Here is a 13501-nt window from a genome sequence, read left to right on the forward strand (position 1 = left end):
TTTAAAAAAGAAAGAAAGAAAGAAAGAAAGAAAACAGAATTTCTAAGAGAGTAGCCCAAGGACCAAGCCATTTAAAAGACATATCCGGAATCCACTCAGAGGCCTTTAAGTGGGAACCATGGGAAGCGGCCTGGCCCAGGGAGATGCTGGCGTCTTTGAGGCGAGTCGGGGGCGGGGGGCAGCGGGTGGGAGCGGGCCTGCACTACAATCTGGGTTCTGCCTTTTGGCGTGTTCTCTTCCAGGACCTTTCCAGAAGTCCCGAAGAAGACAAGGCACCCTGGCCGCCACTGTCCGCGCGGTGCCCACTGCCAGCTTGCGGACACTTCCGAGGGCAGACAGAGCCCGGGCGGTGGCCGCCGCCACGCCCAGCCCACGGGCCAGGCCGCCCCAGCTCACCCCTCGGGCCTCGGCGTGTGCTCAGCCTCACGTCGGGGGTGTGTGTGGCTGCGCGCGCGTGTGAGTGTGGTAGGGGGAGGGGGCCCTCCGAGCTGCTCCATCCGTCCGTTTTATTAGGGACACATTAATCTATAATCAAATACACCTCATAAAATTTTTATTGAAAGGCATAATATCATTACAGAGGTCTTCCACCTGTTTTAAACAACACGACAAGCTGTGAGAGAGCGTGTGTGTGTGTGTGTGTGTGGGTATGCGTAGGGAGGGGTGGGTTTGGGTCGGGAGAGAGGCACGGGGAGAAGAACTCCCCTCGGGCGCCAAGGGGGCCGCCTCTGGAGGCCGTCCTGTCTCGGGCCGCACCGGCTCTGCGCTCCCCCACGGGCTACGCTGGGCTCTGCCAAGTGCTGGGGGCGCCCAGGACGCACGGCCGGTAGCTCCGAGCCCAGGCACTGGGGAGGCAGCACCAGCTCCGGACTGCAAGACCGAGTGCGGCCAGAAGTGGGGAACAAATAGTCCCCAGCGCCTCCTCCGGCCGCGATCGGGCGTGTGGTCCCAGCCGCCGCCGGGATGGCCGAGTCAGGCCGGGCTGAGCCCGGCGCACGGGTCGGGACCCGCGGGCTCTAATTGCCGCGCTTATGTTGATGATTTTTTTTTTTTTTTAAAATCACAGCAGCCCCCAGTTTAGCGGACTGATTTACTCCCGGTATTGGTAAATATGATCACGTGGGCCGCGCGACCAATGGTGGAGGCTGCAGCCTGCGAACTAGTCGGCGGCTCGGGCGCCGGCGGGGAGCGGCGCGGCGGCGGGCAGTGTAACCTTGGGTGGGAGCGCACGGCGCCTCAAAATGTCCTCCAGTGGCACCCTGAGCAACTACTACGTGGACTCGCTCATAGGCCATGAGGCCGACGAAGTGTTCGCTGCGCGCTTCGGACCTCCAGGGCCTGGCGCGCAGGGCAGGCCCGCAGGTGTGGCCGACAGCCCGGCCGCCGCAGCCGCCGAGTTTGCCTCGTGTAGTTTCGCCCCCAAATCGGCCGTGTTCTCCGCCTCGTGGTCCGCGGTGCCCGCCCAGCCCCCAGCGGCGGCGGCGATGAGCGGCCTCTACCACCCATACGTGCCCCCGCCGCCCCTGGCCGCCGCCGCCTCCGAGCCCGGCCGCTACATGCGCTCCTGGATGGAGCCGCTGTCCGGCTTCCCGGGCGGTGCGGGCGGTGGCGGAGGCGACGGTGGCCCGGGGCCCGGTCCCAGCCCTGGCCCCAGCGGTCCGCCCAACGGGCGCCACTACGGGATTAAGCCTGAAAATGGAGCGGCACCGGCCGCCGCCACCGCCGCCACCACCACCTCCACCTCCACCTCCTCCTCCACTTCCTCGTCTTCCTCCTCCAAACGGACTGAGTGCTCCGCGGCCCGGGAGTCCCAGGGGAGCGGCGGCCCCGAGTTCTCGTGCAACTCGTTCCTACGGGACAAGGCGGCAGCAGTGGCTGGGGGAACCGGGCCCGGGGCGGGGATCGGGTCTGGGTCCAGGGCAGGCGGCTCATCGGAGCCCTCGGCTTGCAGCGACCACCCGAGCCCGGGCTGCCCGCTGAAGGAGGAGGAGAAGCAGCATCCGCAGCCGCCGCAGCAGCAACTTGACCCAAGTAAGTGCAAAAGAAATTGCCCCCTGATTTATTGCTGAAACCTGTAAGGCTCGAATGTGCAAAACTGATAGTTTTACTAACCTATAAAAACGTCTAGACGCCTACCCTAGCCTAGGCGAGCAACACACATCCATAAAAAAGCTTCCCATAACCACCTACCCTGGGCGCGCGGTTTGTACGGTAAACAGAGAGCGGGCATTAAGGCTTTTTATGATAATTCCCCCCAAGTTGTGAAAAGCAGCCATCCTTGGTGAAATTAATTTAACGACCTCTCTCCCCCACCCTGTCGTCTCTCCCTGCCTCCCCTCCGCCCCTCACTCCCCTTCTCCAAACACCCCTCTTCATAGACAACCCCGCAGCAAACTGGATCCACGCTCGCTCCACCCGGAAAAAGCGCTGTCCCTACACCAAATACCAGACGCTTGAGCTAGAGAAGGAATTCCTCTTCAACATGTACCTCACCCGGGACCGGCGCTATGAGGTGGCAAGGATTCTGAACCTCACAGAGAGACAGGTCAAAATCTGGTTCCAGAATCGTAGGATGAAAATGAAAAAGATGAGCAAGGAGAAATGCCCCAAAGGAGACTGACCCGGCGCGGCGCCGGTGGGACCGCTCGGCTTTGCAGTGGCAGAGGGTTTTTGTGTGTGTGTGGGTGCTTGATTTCCAGAAGTTCTCCAGCGATTCGGACATTCCCCCCCCCCACCCACCCCGGCCTTTTTTTTTTAGGTAGAAGTGACTGTGTGGTTGGTTTCTGTGAGGTATTTGGGGGACTGTATTTGCTCGCTTATGTGTTGGAGAAACCAAGTGGCTTTGGGGTGTTGCCCTATCCCGCTCCCCCGTTTCCTGTCCCTTTGGTTCCTTAGGAAATGCTATATTTTGTGAGTGCACGCCGGCTTGAGGAGCCCTCTCCTGTGTAAATGTCCCCTATGTTTCTGAAAAGTGCTGTAGTTTAGCCCCCAGCGCTGCTCAAGCAGGGGCCAAGCGCACCCCACTTCCGAGAGCGAAGGCAGAGCGACGACAATGAGGAGGCCGGCCTAGGCTGAGCCCGGCCGTGTTGCCCACCGGTTACGAAAGACCACTTTCCTCAGGGAGCCCGCGGGCCCTCCACTGAGACCTGGAATGAGGCCGAGAGAGGAGCCCAGGGCCTCCGGTGGGTCGGGGGTTTCTTCTCAGTGCACTGGAGGAGCCGCTCTCTCCCCGGGAGGGCTTGGCTCCCGTGGGCGGCCGCGGGTGTAGGCCCTCCCGGTTCCTGCCTGAGGACCAGTTGTAAATGTTACCGCTTCCTACCAATAAATGCTGACCTGATCAAATGGAGCCCAGACGCTGGCCCTGAACATTGTGTGCTTGCTTTCTCCGGCTCTCTGCAAAATGTCACCCTCATGGGACTTCTCCCCCATCCCTGGGAAGGAGACGCTGCTAAAAATCCGGGGCCCTTCCACCTGAGAGGTCTCTCTGATGTGCCTCTGAGTCTCCCTTTGGGTGGGCAGACCCAGCCTTGAGCACAGCCCCTGGGGGCACTTGGCCGTCCTCCCCCCGCGCCCCCGCCGCCCAGCCTGCTTCCAGTGCCTCTGCGAACTCTGTGCCCTGGGCCCAGTGTCAGCCTTGCAGCAGTGCCAGCGGCCCCACGGGCTCCAGAAGCCAGGCACCCTCTCGCTGGGGCTTTGACGTACCGTACCCCACATCTCCCTCTGCTCATGGAGTCGCAGCCATCGACACCCCGTCTTCAAACCAGGGAGAGGCCAATTCTGCACTCTGGGGCAACTCCTCCAGGTCCGCGGGGCTGGCTGGCTGGCTCCGGGAGGGCTGAGCCGGTTAGACTGTGAGCTTCCGCTCCTCCCCACAGGAGCCCCAAAGTGACCTTAGCAGATCAAAATGGTCAAGGCTCTCGTCCGCAGCTATCCCCACCCCGCTGCCCCCTCCCCCCACCCAGTTTCTGTGTGTTTAGCCCCCAGCTCGGCCCTCTGAGGGCCGCGTTCAGAGGCTAAAATGAAGGTCATTGTAAGTGAAGGATCGGGCCCAGCCCAGCCTTTGCAGGTCGGAGAGGCAGGCTGCGGCGCCGGGCGGCCTGGGCTGGGCGGAAGGCGGGGGCGATGGCAGAGTTTTGGGGGATCCGGCTGAAAGAGGGGACTTGAAGGAAAAGCAGAGGGGGGCTGGGAGGGAAACCCAAGGCCCAGATCCGGCAGAAGGTGCTGCGTACCCCCGCCCCTGCGGCCAACCCGATACCTTGGGCTCTTTGAAAACAGGAAGAGACAAGGTGTCATAAAGCCATCGAGCCGGCGAGACGTCTGGAGGTAATGAGTTTACGACAAGCCCGGCGCTTCTCTTTGAAACCATCTCATTTTGATGTTTGTGTTTGTGGGAGGAAAGGAAAAATGCAGACAAAACTGGGTCTTAAAATCTGGACAATAAAATGTAAACAGGACTCTGTTGGACTAAGAAGGCAGGGGCTTGGGACCCCCGGATGAGGTGTGAGCACCTAGGGAATAAAAATGGAGGGCGGTAGGAAGGAGGAGACGATATATTTCTGATTTTTAAAATGGGCTGGGTATTAGAAGTAGCCGGTGGGTGGCTCTCAATAATATTTGACTATGGCCGCCTTCTAGCTTGTACTTTAAAAAAGAGAAAAATAGGCCTGTTATTTGGGGGTGGGAGAGTTAGTGATCTTGGGTCATTTACTTAGGCCGAGCGTCTCCCAGACGCATGGTCGGCGGGAAAAGATGCAGTTACTTAAATGACCTTTCACAAAAATATCTGGCTCTCCACTGCAAACCTCGTAGCAGAAACATAGTTGGAAATTATATCTATTTGCTTATAGAAAAATTAATCGTTACAGCTGAATTGGAGGAAAGAATTTTTGAAAATGAGAAAAAACATTAACCTCTCAGGAAACACCTAAACTGATTAAAGTCTTGGCTTTAAAAAAAAAAATCAAGTGGAATGCTTAGTCAATTCACTTCACTATGTGACTTTTGATATAAATTTAATGTCTCATTTATTGTGCATAGAAGTTCCAGTGAACAGGGCCTTTTCAGACAGCCATTCAGAGATACAGTTTAAGCTTTTAATTTGACTTCTATCCCCCCCTCCATTGTCCAGTGAAATGGGCCTGAAGCATTAAAATTACAAAGTTAAAGTAGCAAATATTCACGATTTAATGCTAAGTGTAACGGCTTTAAAAGAAAAAAATTAACAAATGTAACTTCTATAATTTCTTAGTTTTTGAAGTCCCTGGCTCCATTGGGGAAAAAAACAGGCCTGTTGCAGTTGATATTTAGAAAGTTGTGATTTTTAAAAATCTAGCCCATCCTGTAATTGTGGGCGATTACAGAATGGGGACTTACTGTGTCTGGCAAAAGAAGGGCTGGAAGCTTTTGAAAAAGACACTACTGGAAGCTCTTGGGAGCCCAAATAGCTTTGGCATTCAGGAGCCCCTGTTTGCTGCACTTGACTCGTCGACAAAGGGATGAAGCATTATTAGTGTCAGTGATCCAAGCCCCAGTCAAACTAAAGAACAAGATTGGAAATGGTTTGAGTCGAATAAAGAGAAGGTAAGCTCCGTCGGCTAGAGGTGGCATTTAGCCACTAGAGGGCGCCGTTGCTCCACTTTGTGATAGTAAAGCGGGCGTTGCGGCGGAAGGTTTTGATTAAAGACACTTACAATCTTATTTTAAATTCCAAATTACGATAAATTTAAGCAAAAAGAAGCAATGTGCACTGTTAAATTCTCCAGAAGGGTTTGTTAGTTATAAAATTTTGGCTTAGGATTTCAGAAAATTTGGACTACGGCACAGCTGAAACTATAAAACGTTATGGTAAGTCAATGCATTGTATCAAAACAGAAATGTGTAAAAGCATACATCTTTATTTACGAAGTTAATCGCACTCTGTTCCCATTCAGATTATAAACAGAATGCTTGAAGGAAAAAACAAAAAACAAAAAACTAAGTGTTTTGTCCCAAGAGGAAATGTTGTGTTATAATGTTTTCTTAATTAGGCCAGAATGCGTAGAAATGAATTCTGTAGTGTTTCTTTTTCGCTCCCCGCCCCCCCGCCCCAGGAATCACAAAGTTCTAGAAGGTGCCTTGTATTATTGAGATCTAGGCTCGTTCTTCTTTTTCCCCCATTCCATTCCAAAACCCAATATCGAGGGTTTAAACACGCACACGCACACACGCCAAACAGTGAAATAAAAAGGCACAATTATATTCCAAGGCTTTATTGAAAATAATACTCTTTTAACTGGGTATTTGCAAGATTGGAGTACAAATCGTTAACTGTCAGAATCAGTTCGTTCGCCTTCGGATTTAAAGGAAACTTTACCTGGCGATAAGTGGCAGAAAACAACAAAAAACCCTTACCCGTCACCACGCCGACAACAAAAGCCTCCTTGCACTCCCTGCTAATTTAAAAGTTAAACAAAGCATGCCGTTATCATTTGGAGATTCATTAGAAATCCGTTTACCTTAACCATTTTCAGCTATTCTCTGTAGAAACAATTGAGTCTTAAACTTTATCTTGTTATGCCTTTCCATCTCGACCTTATTTTCTCCATTTGCAAAATATGATATTCAGTCCACTCGGACTGACCTCAGGAGCTCACTCCCAAGCTGGGCCAACCCACAAGGATGGGGGGGTAGTTGAAATCACTCGCCTGCTGCACCTTTGGGAGCCGTCTGGGGGTTTTAGACGTTCGCATTTGGCGTGAAAAGCCGGGGAGGTGTGTTTTAGCTTTAGCTGGAGCTTCCTCGGTGGGCTCGGGAGTGTTTCTGAGGTCGGTTCCCAAGGCCGGTGGGCCTGGCGTCCTCAACAACAATGGATCACCCCAAGGAAAAGGGTCACCCAAAGAACCCACGAAAAAGGCAGAATAGGCAAAGGAAAACGCACTGAAATGTAGAGACCTATTACATTTATTGGACATGAAAACGGGAGGGGGGAGTGGGAGATGTGGGGAAGAGAAGGCGAATGGTGGTGTAACGCCAAGCGGCTTCAAAGCGAGTTTCTAAAGTCAGGAATATTTTGCCGATTCACACTCGATTTCCCCTCATGACACGGGACGTTCCTCTTCCTCATCGCTCATAAGCTAGAACGAGCCTTCTCTTTTTTTTTCTTTTGGAAAAATCGGTAACTTTTAAAGCTGAGCCCGGCACCCGCTCTCGGCGGTAACTTCACCGGCTTGTTGGATGAACTAGAATCGCTAGAAGACGCGCGCCGCCTGCAGCTGCTTGGAACCGGCGCGATCCGAACGCCGGCCCGGAGGCTCCTTAGGGGAACTCGCGGGCGTCGGTCCCCCGTGCTCCGCCCGGGGCCACCGCCTGCCCTGGTCCGCTCCGCGCAGGGGCTGAGACCCGGGAGTCGCGCGTCTTGCCCAAGGAAATACCACCCACCCCAGCGTGAGTCCTCCCTTCCCGCCTTGGAACATTTCTGTCCGCTTTTCTATTTACTCCCTCAGCAATGCTAATGTTCCCCCCACGCCGCCCCGCCGCCCCGCCACATTCTTCAGCCTCCCCCCTGCGCCTGGTACTGACGTCTATCGAGGGTGAAATGATGGAAACTATATTCATGGGCATGATTTCCATTAAATATCAATTAACCTGGGAGCCTCAGCCAGGCGTGCAGTGCTTCAAGGGTAAATGTACATCTCATTTCCACAAGGCCCGCTCGGCTGGAAAAGAAGGGCTTAGATTCGCTTTGATAATGCAAGGTATTGGGGTCACCCTTGTGGCCTTTAATCAAATTACTTGGATAGGACCTAACGCAAATGTTCGGTCCGGATCTTCTACACGGCTTGCCCTCGTTCCCTGGGCTGCGCCCGCGTGTCCAAAGGCGCAAAAGCCACAGCCAGCCTCTGAGGGGCCGCTCCAGGGGCCCGGGGAGGGAGTCATTTGCTCCACAGCCTCCTGGGAGTGGCCTCCCTGCCTCCCTCCCCGCCAAGTGTAAGGCTCTGCTGCGCCCCCGCCCCGCCAGCCGTGGCCCGCTTTCCCTCGGCCCCGGGCGCACGGCGAGCCCTTGGCAGTGCGGCTTTATGGGCGCCCTTTAAGGCCGGCGGAGGCATCTCCCAGCCACTGTGAGGCGTCTTTCGTGTGCAGCTGTGTCGCCTCCGCGCGGATCCCTCCGCGCGGTTATCTCGCGTTCATCTCGCTCCCTCTCTGCGCAGTGGTTTGGTGCGAAAATGCCTCGCCGGGGCGCACCGGGGTGGCAGCCTCGGCAGCGGCGGCGAGAGCGGTGGGAGGGGGCTGCGGGGGGGGGCGAGGTGAGAGGTGGCGGCGGGCAGAGGGTGTTTTTTTCCTTTTCCCTCCAGAGCGGGGGTTTGTAAACCGAAGCCAAAGAGTGTCCCCGTGGGCCGGGCGTACTTTTTTTCTTGTCCGGTGCGCTCAGAGCCGCCTGGTGCCTGAGAGGAAACAGTGGAGGCAGCGGGGCAGGTCACCCGGGGCGTCGGCGATTTTATTGAGGCCGAGCCGGCGCGCGCCGGGAGAGGCCGGGCGGGCGGTGGAACGCGGGGGCTGGGTGAGGCCCCGCGACCCGCCAGGGAGGCGGCGCGAGGTAGAGGCGGCGGGCGCGAGAGCGGAGAATGAGCGCCCAGTAGCCGAGTGCCCGCGGCTACCCGGCCTCAGAGGCGACGCGAGGGCGGGCGGGCGGCAGCAGCAACGTAGCCCGGCGGCCCCAGCGGCGCCAGCAGCCGCCCCAGAGGCCCCCGCGGCAGTGCGGTCGTGCTGAGGCGCGTTCCCTGCCTGCTCCGCGCCGCCCGCCCGCCCGGGGCCGCCCTTCCTCGGCCCCCGGCCGCTGCCGCCCCGATGAGCTCGTACTTCGTGAACCCGCTGTACTCCAAGTACAAGGCGGCGGGCGAGGCCATCAATCCCACTTACTACGACTGTCACTTCGCGCCCGAGGTCGGCGGCCGCCACGCCGCCGCCGCCGCCGCCTTGCAGCTCTATGGCAACAGCGCCGCCGGCTTCCCGCACGCGCCCCCGCAGGCGCACGCGCACCCGCACCCGCACCCGTCGCCGCCGCCTGCCGGGCCGGCTTGCGGTGGTGGGGGTGGCCCCGGTCCCGGCCAGGAGTACTTCCACCCCGGAGGGGGCAGCCCGGCCGCAGCCTACCAGGCCGCCCCCCCTCCGCCGCCGCCGCCTCCCCCCTGCGGCGGGATTGCCTGTCACCGGGAGCCCGCGAAGTTTTACGGATACGATAACTTACAGAGACAGCCGATTTTTACGACCCAGCAAGAGGCCGAGCTGGTACAATATCCTGACTGTAAATCGTCCAGTGGTAATATTGGCGAGGACCCAGACCACTTAAATCAGAGCTCGTCTCCTTCTCAAATGTTTCCCTGGATGAGACCACAAGGTTGGGATGCTTTTTTTTTTTTTTTTAAGCGGGGAGAGGGGGAGAAATCTGCTTTCATCTCACGTTCTAGCTTTAAAACTCCCTTTTCCTCTCCCTCTCCTTTTCCTTTTTGTGTAGCTTACAGTGACTCTTGTAAGGTAAATTTTTTTTTTAAGTGGAAACCATGTAAAGATGATGGGGACAGAATAATTGCAAAGACGTTTTCTCTGCCCCTCTTGACTGCCCATCCTATATGTATATCAGACCTAAGGAGAGTTGTGTATATTTCACCCTTTAGACCCGTTCCATAAACCTTCAGCAACCTGCAGATGCACCATTACATTTTTAAAACATTTCTTTTCCTTTTTTCTGTTTGTTTTAATCAGCAGCTCCTGGTAGACGAAGAGGAAGACAAACCTACAGTCGATTCCAAACCCTAGAGCTGGAAAAGGAATTCCTTTTTAACCCTTATCTGACCAGGAAGAGAAGAATCGAGGTTTCCCATGCCTTAGCCCTCACCGAGAGACAGGTAAAAATCTGGTTCCAGAACAGGAGAATGAAATGGAAAAAGGAGAACAACAAGGACAAATTCCCGGTTTCCCGACAGGAGGTGAAGGATGGGGAAACCAAAAAGGAAGCCCAAGAGCTGGAGGAAGACCGAGCCGAAGGCCCGACAAATTAACTTCCACCTTAAAAATTTTACCGCAGATTATTGAAACTAATGATCAGCATATGCTGGACACCACCTATTTTCTTTGTTGGAAAGGACTTTACTTGTATTTCAAGCTACCTTCATGTCACTGCTCTTGAGGTTTCTGCGCTTTGAGAGGGATTTGGGTGTTTAAAAAAAATGTTTCTAGTGTCGTATAGAAACAGCCCTTGAGCTGTCCTATGTAAGAGTAATTTGATACTGACCTTGTAGCTATATTTTTATAATGGTAGTTTTTAATGGCTGAGCTGGTGATTTTGCCTCAACAACGTAAACTTCCTAATGATTAGCACTAAATAATTGAATATAAAATGCTTTATTAATCAAACAAGTGCACTTGAACATTTTAAATCTTTTCTTTATGGTGAGTAAATTAAAAGAAGTCTATTAATTTTTTTAAAAAAATTATGCCCGCAGAATATTTACTTTATATTATTTGATTAAAATGTATTATTTATATTTTTTCTTTCTACTTTTATAATGAATGGTTCGGGTGCCTTTTGTTTACTCCTAAAAGGTTTCTTTGAGTATTTTGTAAATGTAATATCTCTGGGAAAAAGTCTGGGCCAAATATTCAAAAAGCACATGTTAGCTGAAGAGTGTAATGTGTAGTCCTGGCTTTGAAGCTTCCTTAAACTTGGGGAAAATGTTGGGCCAGTGACAGAAGTTTCAGGACAATGTCAAAGTTGACATTTAATAATTTTTCTATAGTTTATACAAATTATGGCAATTTAATCATCTAGAGTGAATGAATACTTGAAAAGCCAATTATAACATTTTCACTCATACACTTTTTACTTTGGCAAGTCGCCTTGTGGAACGCCTCTCGTTTCTGAACTTGCTTTCGTTTTGAACTGTGCTTGGTATTGCCTGAAATTGCTAGGTCTCTGTGCTGTGGCCGCCGCTGTGATTCCGTTTTTTTGAGGAGGTGCCATATTTATTTGTATTCCCTTCGCTCTGTTTGCACGCCCATTGTGAGCCAACTTGCTGTGCACGTCTCAGATGTCGGTTGGTACGTCCTCTACTGTTCTCCAGGTTGGCCTTACCTATTTGAAACAATCCTTGAGAGCAAATGCAGAAAAATCCGAGTGTAAACAACCGTTGCAGAACATAGCTAGCTCCTTAATAAAAGAATGAATCTTTTTCTAGAGGTAGTGTCTTTGAGCGCCGTCAATAACCCTTTTCCTGAGTCAGGAACAATTGCCTGGGCTCACGTGAAGGCAACATCCTGCTAAAGTGTCTATTGGAGTTTTTAAAAGGGGGGGAGTTATGTGCACCCTTGCTGTAAAAATAAATAAATCAGTACAAGGAGGGGGGCCTCTCTTTCATTCCAGAGAGGGCTGGCTAGGCTATCCCAGCTTCATCTTGCTCTAAATAACCTTGATAAGTTGCTTGGAAAGCTTTGAACTTCGCAAAGGACTGGAGTCATAGGTCCAGTGGGGAACAACCCAGAATCCAGGTTACACCACAGCTTATTCCACTGAGCTGGCGCTGATGCTGGGGTTTGGGATCTGTTATTAACAAGATACCCATTTTCTACTTGAGGCTGCTCCTACAGCTGCCATTTTATGAGGGAAGAGGAGGGGGAAGAGGGGTGGGAGGGAAGAAGAGAAATTCAAGTAAACTAACATTTCTCCCCCCAAAAAAGGAAAGCACCTTTATCAGGTAGGCATTGAAGAATTCTCTTCTTTTTCTAGATGCCTGTATATTTTTAAAGAGGTACATTTTAATTTCTAGAGTGGCTTTTATTGCACAGGTAAGAAACTGGAATCCTGTAGTTTTAGGCCTGTATCACCCCCTCAGGCGTTGGTGAGCTGTTTGCCTGCTGTTTCAAGGACTAGGGAGATGTTGGCACTGGTTCGGCAAGAGGCGAAGCACCACCTGGCTTTCTATCCAGGGAAGAGGCCATGGCTGTGGCATTTGCTGACCTGAGCCAGGAAAGACAATTTTAAATCAAGGGTGGTGCACGAGAGGAGACAGCTGCAAACGTGCGTGCTGCATTTGGAAACATTTTGCTCTGTGTGTTGCCTGAGACTCTGCTGTTGACTGGTTTAGAGCAAGTATACCAAGTGCCTGAAAGCATGCCTAGGGAACAGCCTGGCTGGGGAGAGGGTGGGAGTAAGCTGGCTAGAGACTGGTGCTAGCTTAGCTCCAGCTGCCCTCCATTTAAGGGACTCCTCTATTAGCAAAATTCGCTCTCTGCTACACAACAGTGCTCCCCCAAAATCATTTTTAGAGCCATTGATTTGGGCAAGACTCTCTCTATGGTGTGGGACCTGGTGCATGGATATATGTGGAAATCAGTGAAGGAAGGGAGGTAAAAATGTTCTTATTTCCTCTCCATTTTGTGCTACTCTGAAAGTGTTGTACCTTCTGGCCCCATCGGCCCCCTAACCCATGGTAAACTCGTAGCTCATGTACACAAAAAGGCTGTTGCAATAATTAGTACATTTGAGAGTATTTGTACATTTACAAATTTGGTATTTTTGGTATATATTTGGTGTATTTGTACATATACGTAGATTACTCAGGTGTAGAAAGTGTTGGTAATAAATGTAGCTATATATGCTTCCTTTTGTAGCTAGGAAAAGCGTAGATTTGTCTCCAAATAAAGAGCTTGTGGAATTACAAATCACACACATTCACCACCTTCTTTCTTACAGTGGCTAGAAACCCCCATCACAGTGTTTCATGCAGACAACTCGCAATGACGAGTGCAGGAGATGCCCTTCTAATTGGCTCAAATCTGTAAACATCTGAGGGTTTGCGGCAATAAGCAAACCAACATTTTTGCTGCAGCAATTTGCATAAACCTTCAGAGAACGCTTTGCAAACAGCCAACACTCTGGTGCTCTGGACTGCTTAGAGAGTCTGCTTAGAGAGGTTTGTAAACCATTTACAGAAAAATCGGACCCTCCAATGTTAACAATGGATGAAAAAACCAAGAGTCCGAAGTGATTTAGGTTCTCTGCGTGGACCAGAAACACACAAAAGAGGGTGTGGGTCTCAATGGTTCCTAGAGAAAAGTCAGTTCAGGGGCTCCTATTTTGTGAGATTCCACAAAGCCCAGCACATGGCTTACAGGCTGCACAGGGGGGAGAAGTGCAAATATGGCTGCTTTTTCAAAAATGCAGAGTCTTTTCCCAGCCCTCCTTCCCCCAGCTGAAAAGGAGGGTCATAAAGCTCTGCCTTTATCTGGGTAGAGGAAAACTGACAATTGAAGTAATTTCTCAGAATATTTCAGAATTGAACAAGCTCTGTTCAGTTCCACACGTACAGACCAACGTAAAGTGCTCTAGCTTGGGAGGGTCCAACAACGTGCTTGATTTTCCTGTATAATTAAAAATATTGTTTAATTATTCTTCAGTGCAGAAGGTGTTGCTATTTCACAACCAAACCTCTGTCCTCTGCTTCCCCAGTGTTTGCTGAATCCTCGAGCA

At 52.2% G+C, this 13501-nt stretch overlaps 2 protein-coding genes across 3 annotated transcripts; both read left to right on the top strand.

Moving 5' to 3' along the window:
- Window positions 1-689: 689 nt before the first annotated feature.
- Window positions 690-3366, top strand: HOXD9 (homeobox D9). The gene is made up of 2 exons (XM_059928145.1): window positions 690-2031; window positions 2379-3366. Exons 1-2 carry the CDS (start codon window positions 1242-1244, stop codon window positions 2618-2620), a joined length of 1032 nt encoding a protein of 343 aa, XP_059784128.1. The 5' UTR covers window positions 690-1241; the 3' UTR covers window positions 2621-3366.
- Window positions 3367-8323: 4957 nt separating this feature from the next.
- On the top strand, window positions 8324-11209 carry HOXD8 (homeobox D8). Of its 2 annotated transcripts, none has more exons than XM_059928152.1 (2): window positions 8324-9373; window positions 9742-11209. In XM_059928152.1, exons 1-2 carry the CDS (start codon window positions 8824-8826, stop codon window positions 10032-10034), a joined length of 843 nt encoding a protein of 280 aa, XP_059784135.1. In that variant the 5' UTR covers window positions 8324-8823; the 3' UTR covers window positions 10035-11209. The 2 variants fall into 2 exon arrangements, with proteins under 2 accessions (XP_059784135.1, XP_059784134.1); XM_059928151.1 differs by having other exon boundaries at window positions 8325-9373; window positions 9739-11209.
- The last annotated feature ends 2292 nt before the right edge of the window (window positions 11210-13501 follow it).

Source organism: Balaenoptera ricei, chromosome 7 (assembly GCF_028023285.1).
Source record: "Balaenoptera ricei isolate mBalRic1 chromosome 7, mBalRic1.hap2, whole genome shotgun sequence".
In the NCBI taxonomy this organism is placed as follows: domain Eukaryota; kingdom Metazoa; phylum Chordata; class Mammalia; order Artiodactyla; family Balaenopteridae; genus Balaenoptera; species Balaenoptera ricei.

Bases quoted from the DNA above. Each gene is read 5' to 3' on its own strand.
- HOXD9 (XM_059928145.1), top strand. From the start codon at position 1,242: ATGTCCTCCAGTGGCACCCTGAGCAACTACTACGTGGACTCGCTCATA. The intron at 2,032-2,378 runs GTAAGTGCAAAA...CCCTCTTCATAG, and splicing joins GCAGCAGCAACTTGACCCAA to ACAACCCCGCAGCAAACTGG.
- HOXD8 (XM_059928151.1), top strand. From the start codon at position 8,824: ATGAGCTCGTACTTCGTGAACCCGCTGTACTCCAAGTACAAGGCGGCG. The intron at 9,374-9,738 runs GTTGGGATGCTT...TGTTTTAATCAG, and splicing joins TCCCTGGATGAGACCACAAG to CAGCTCCTGGTAGACGAAGA.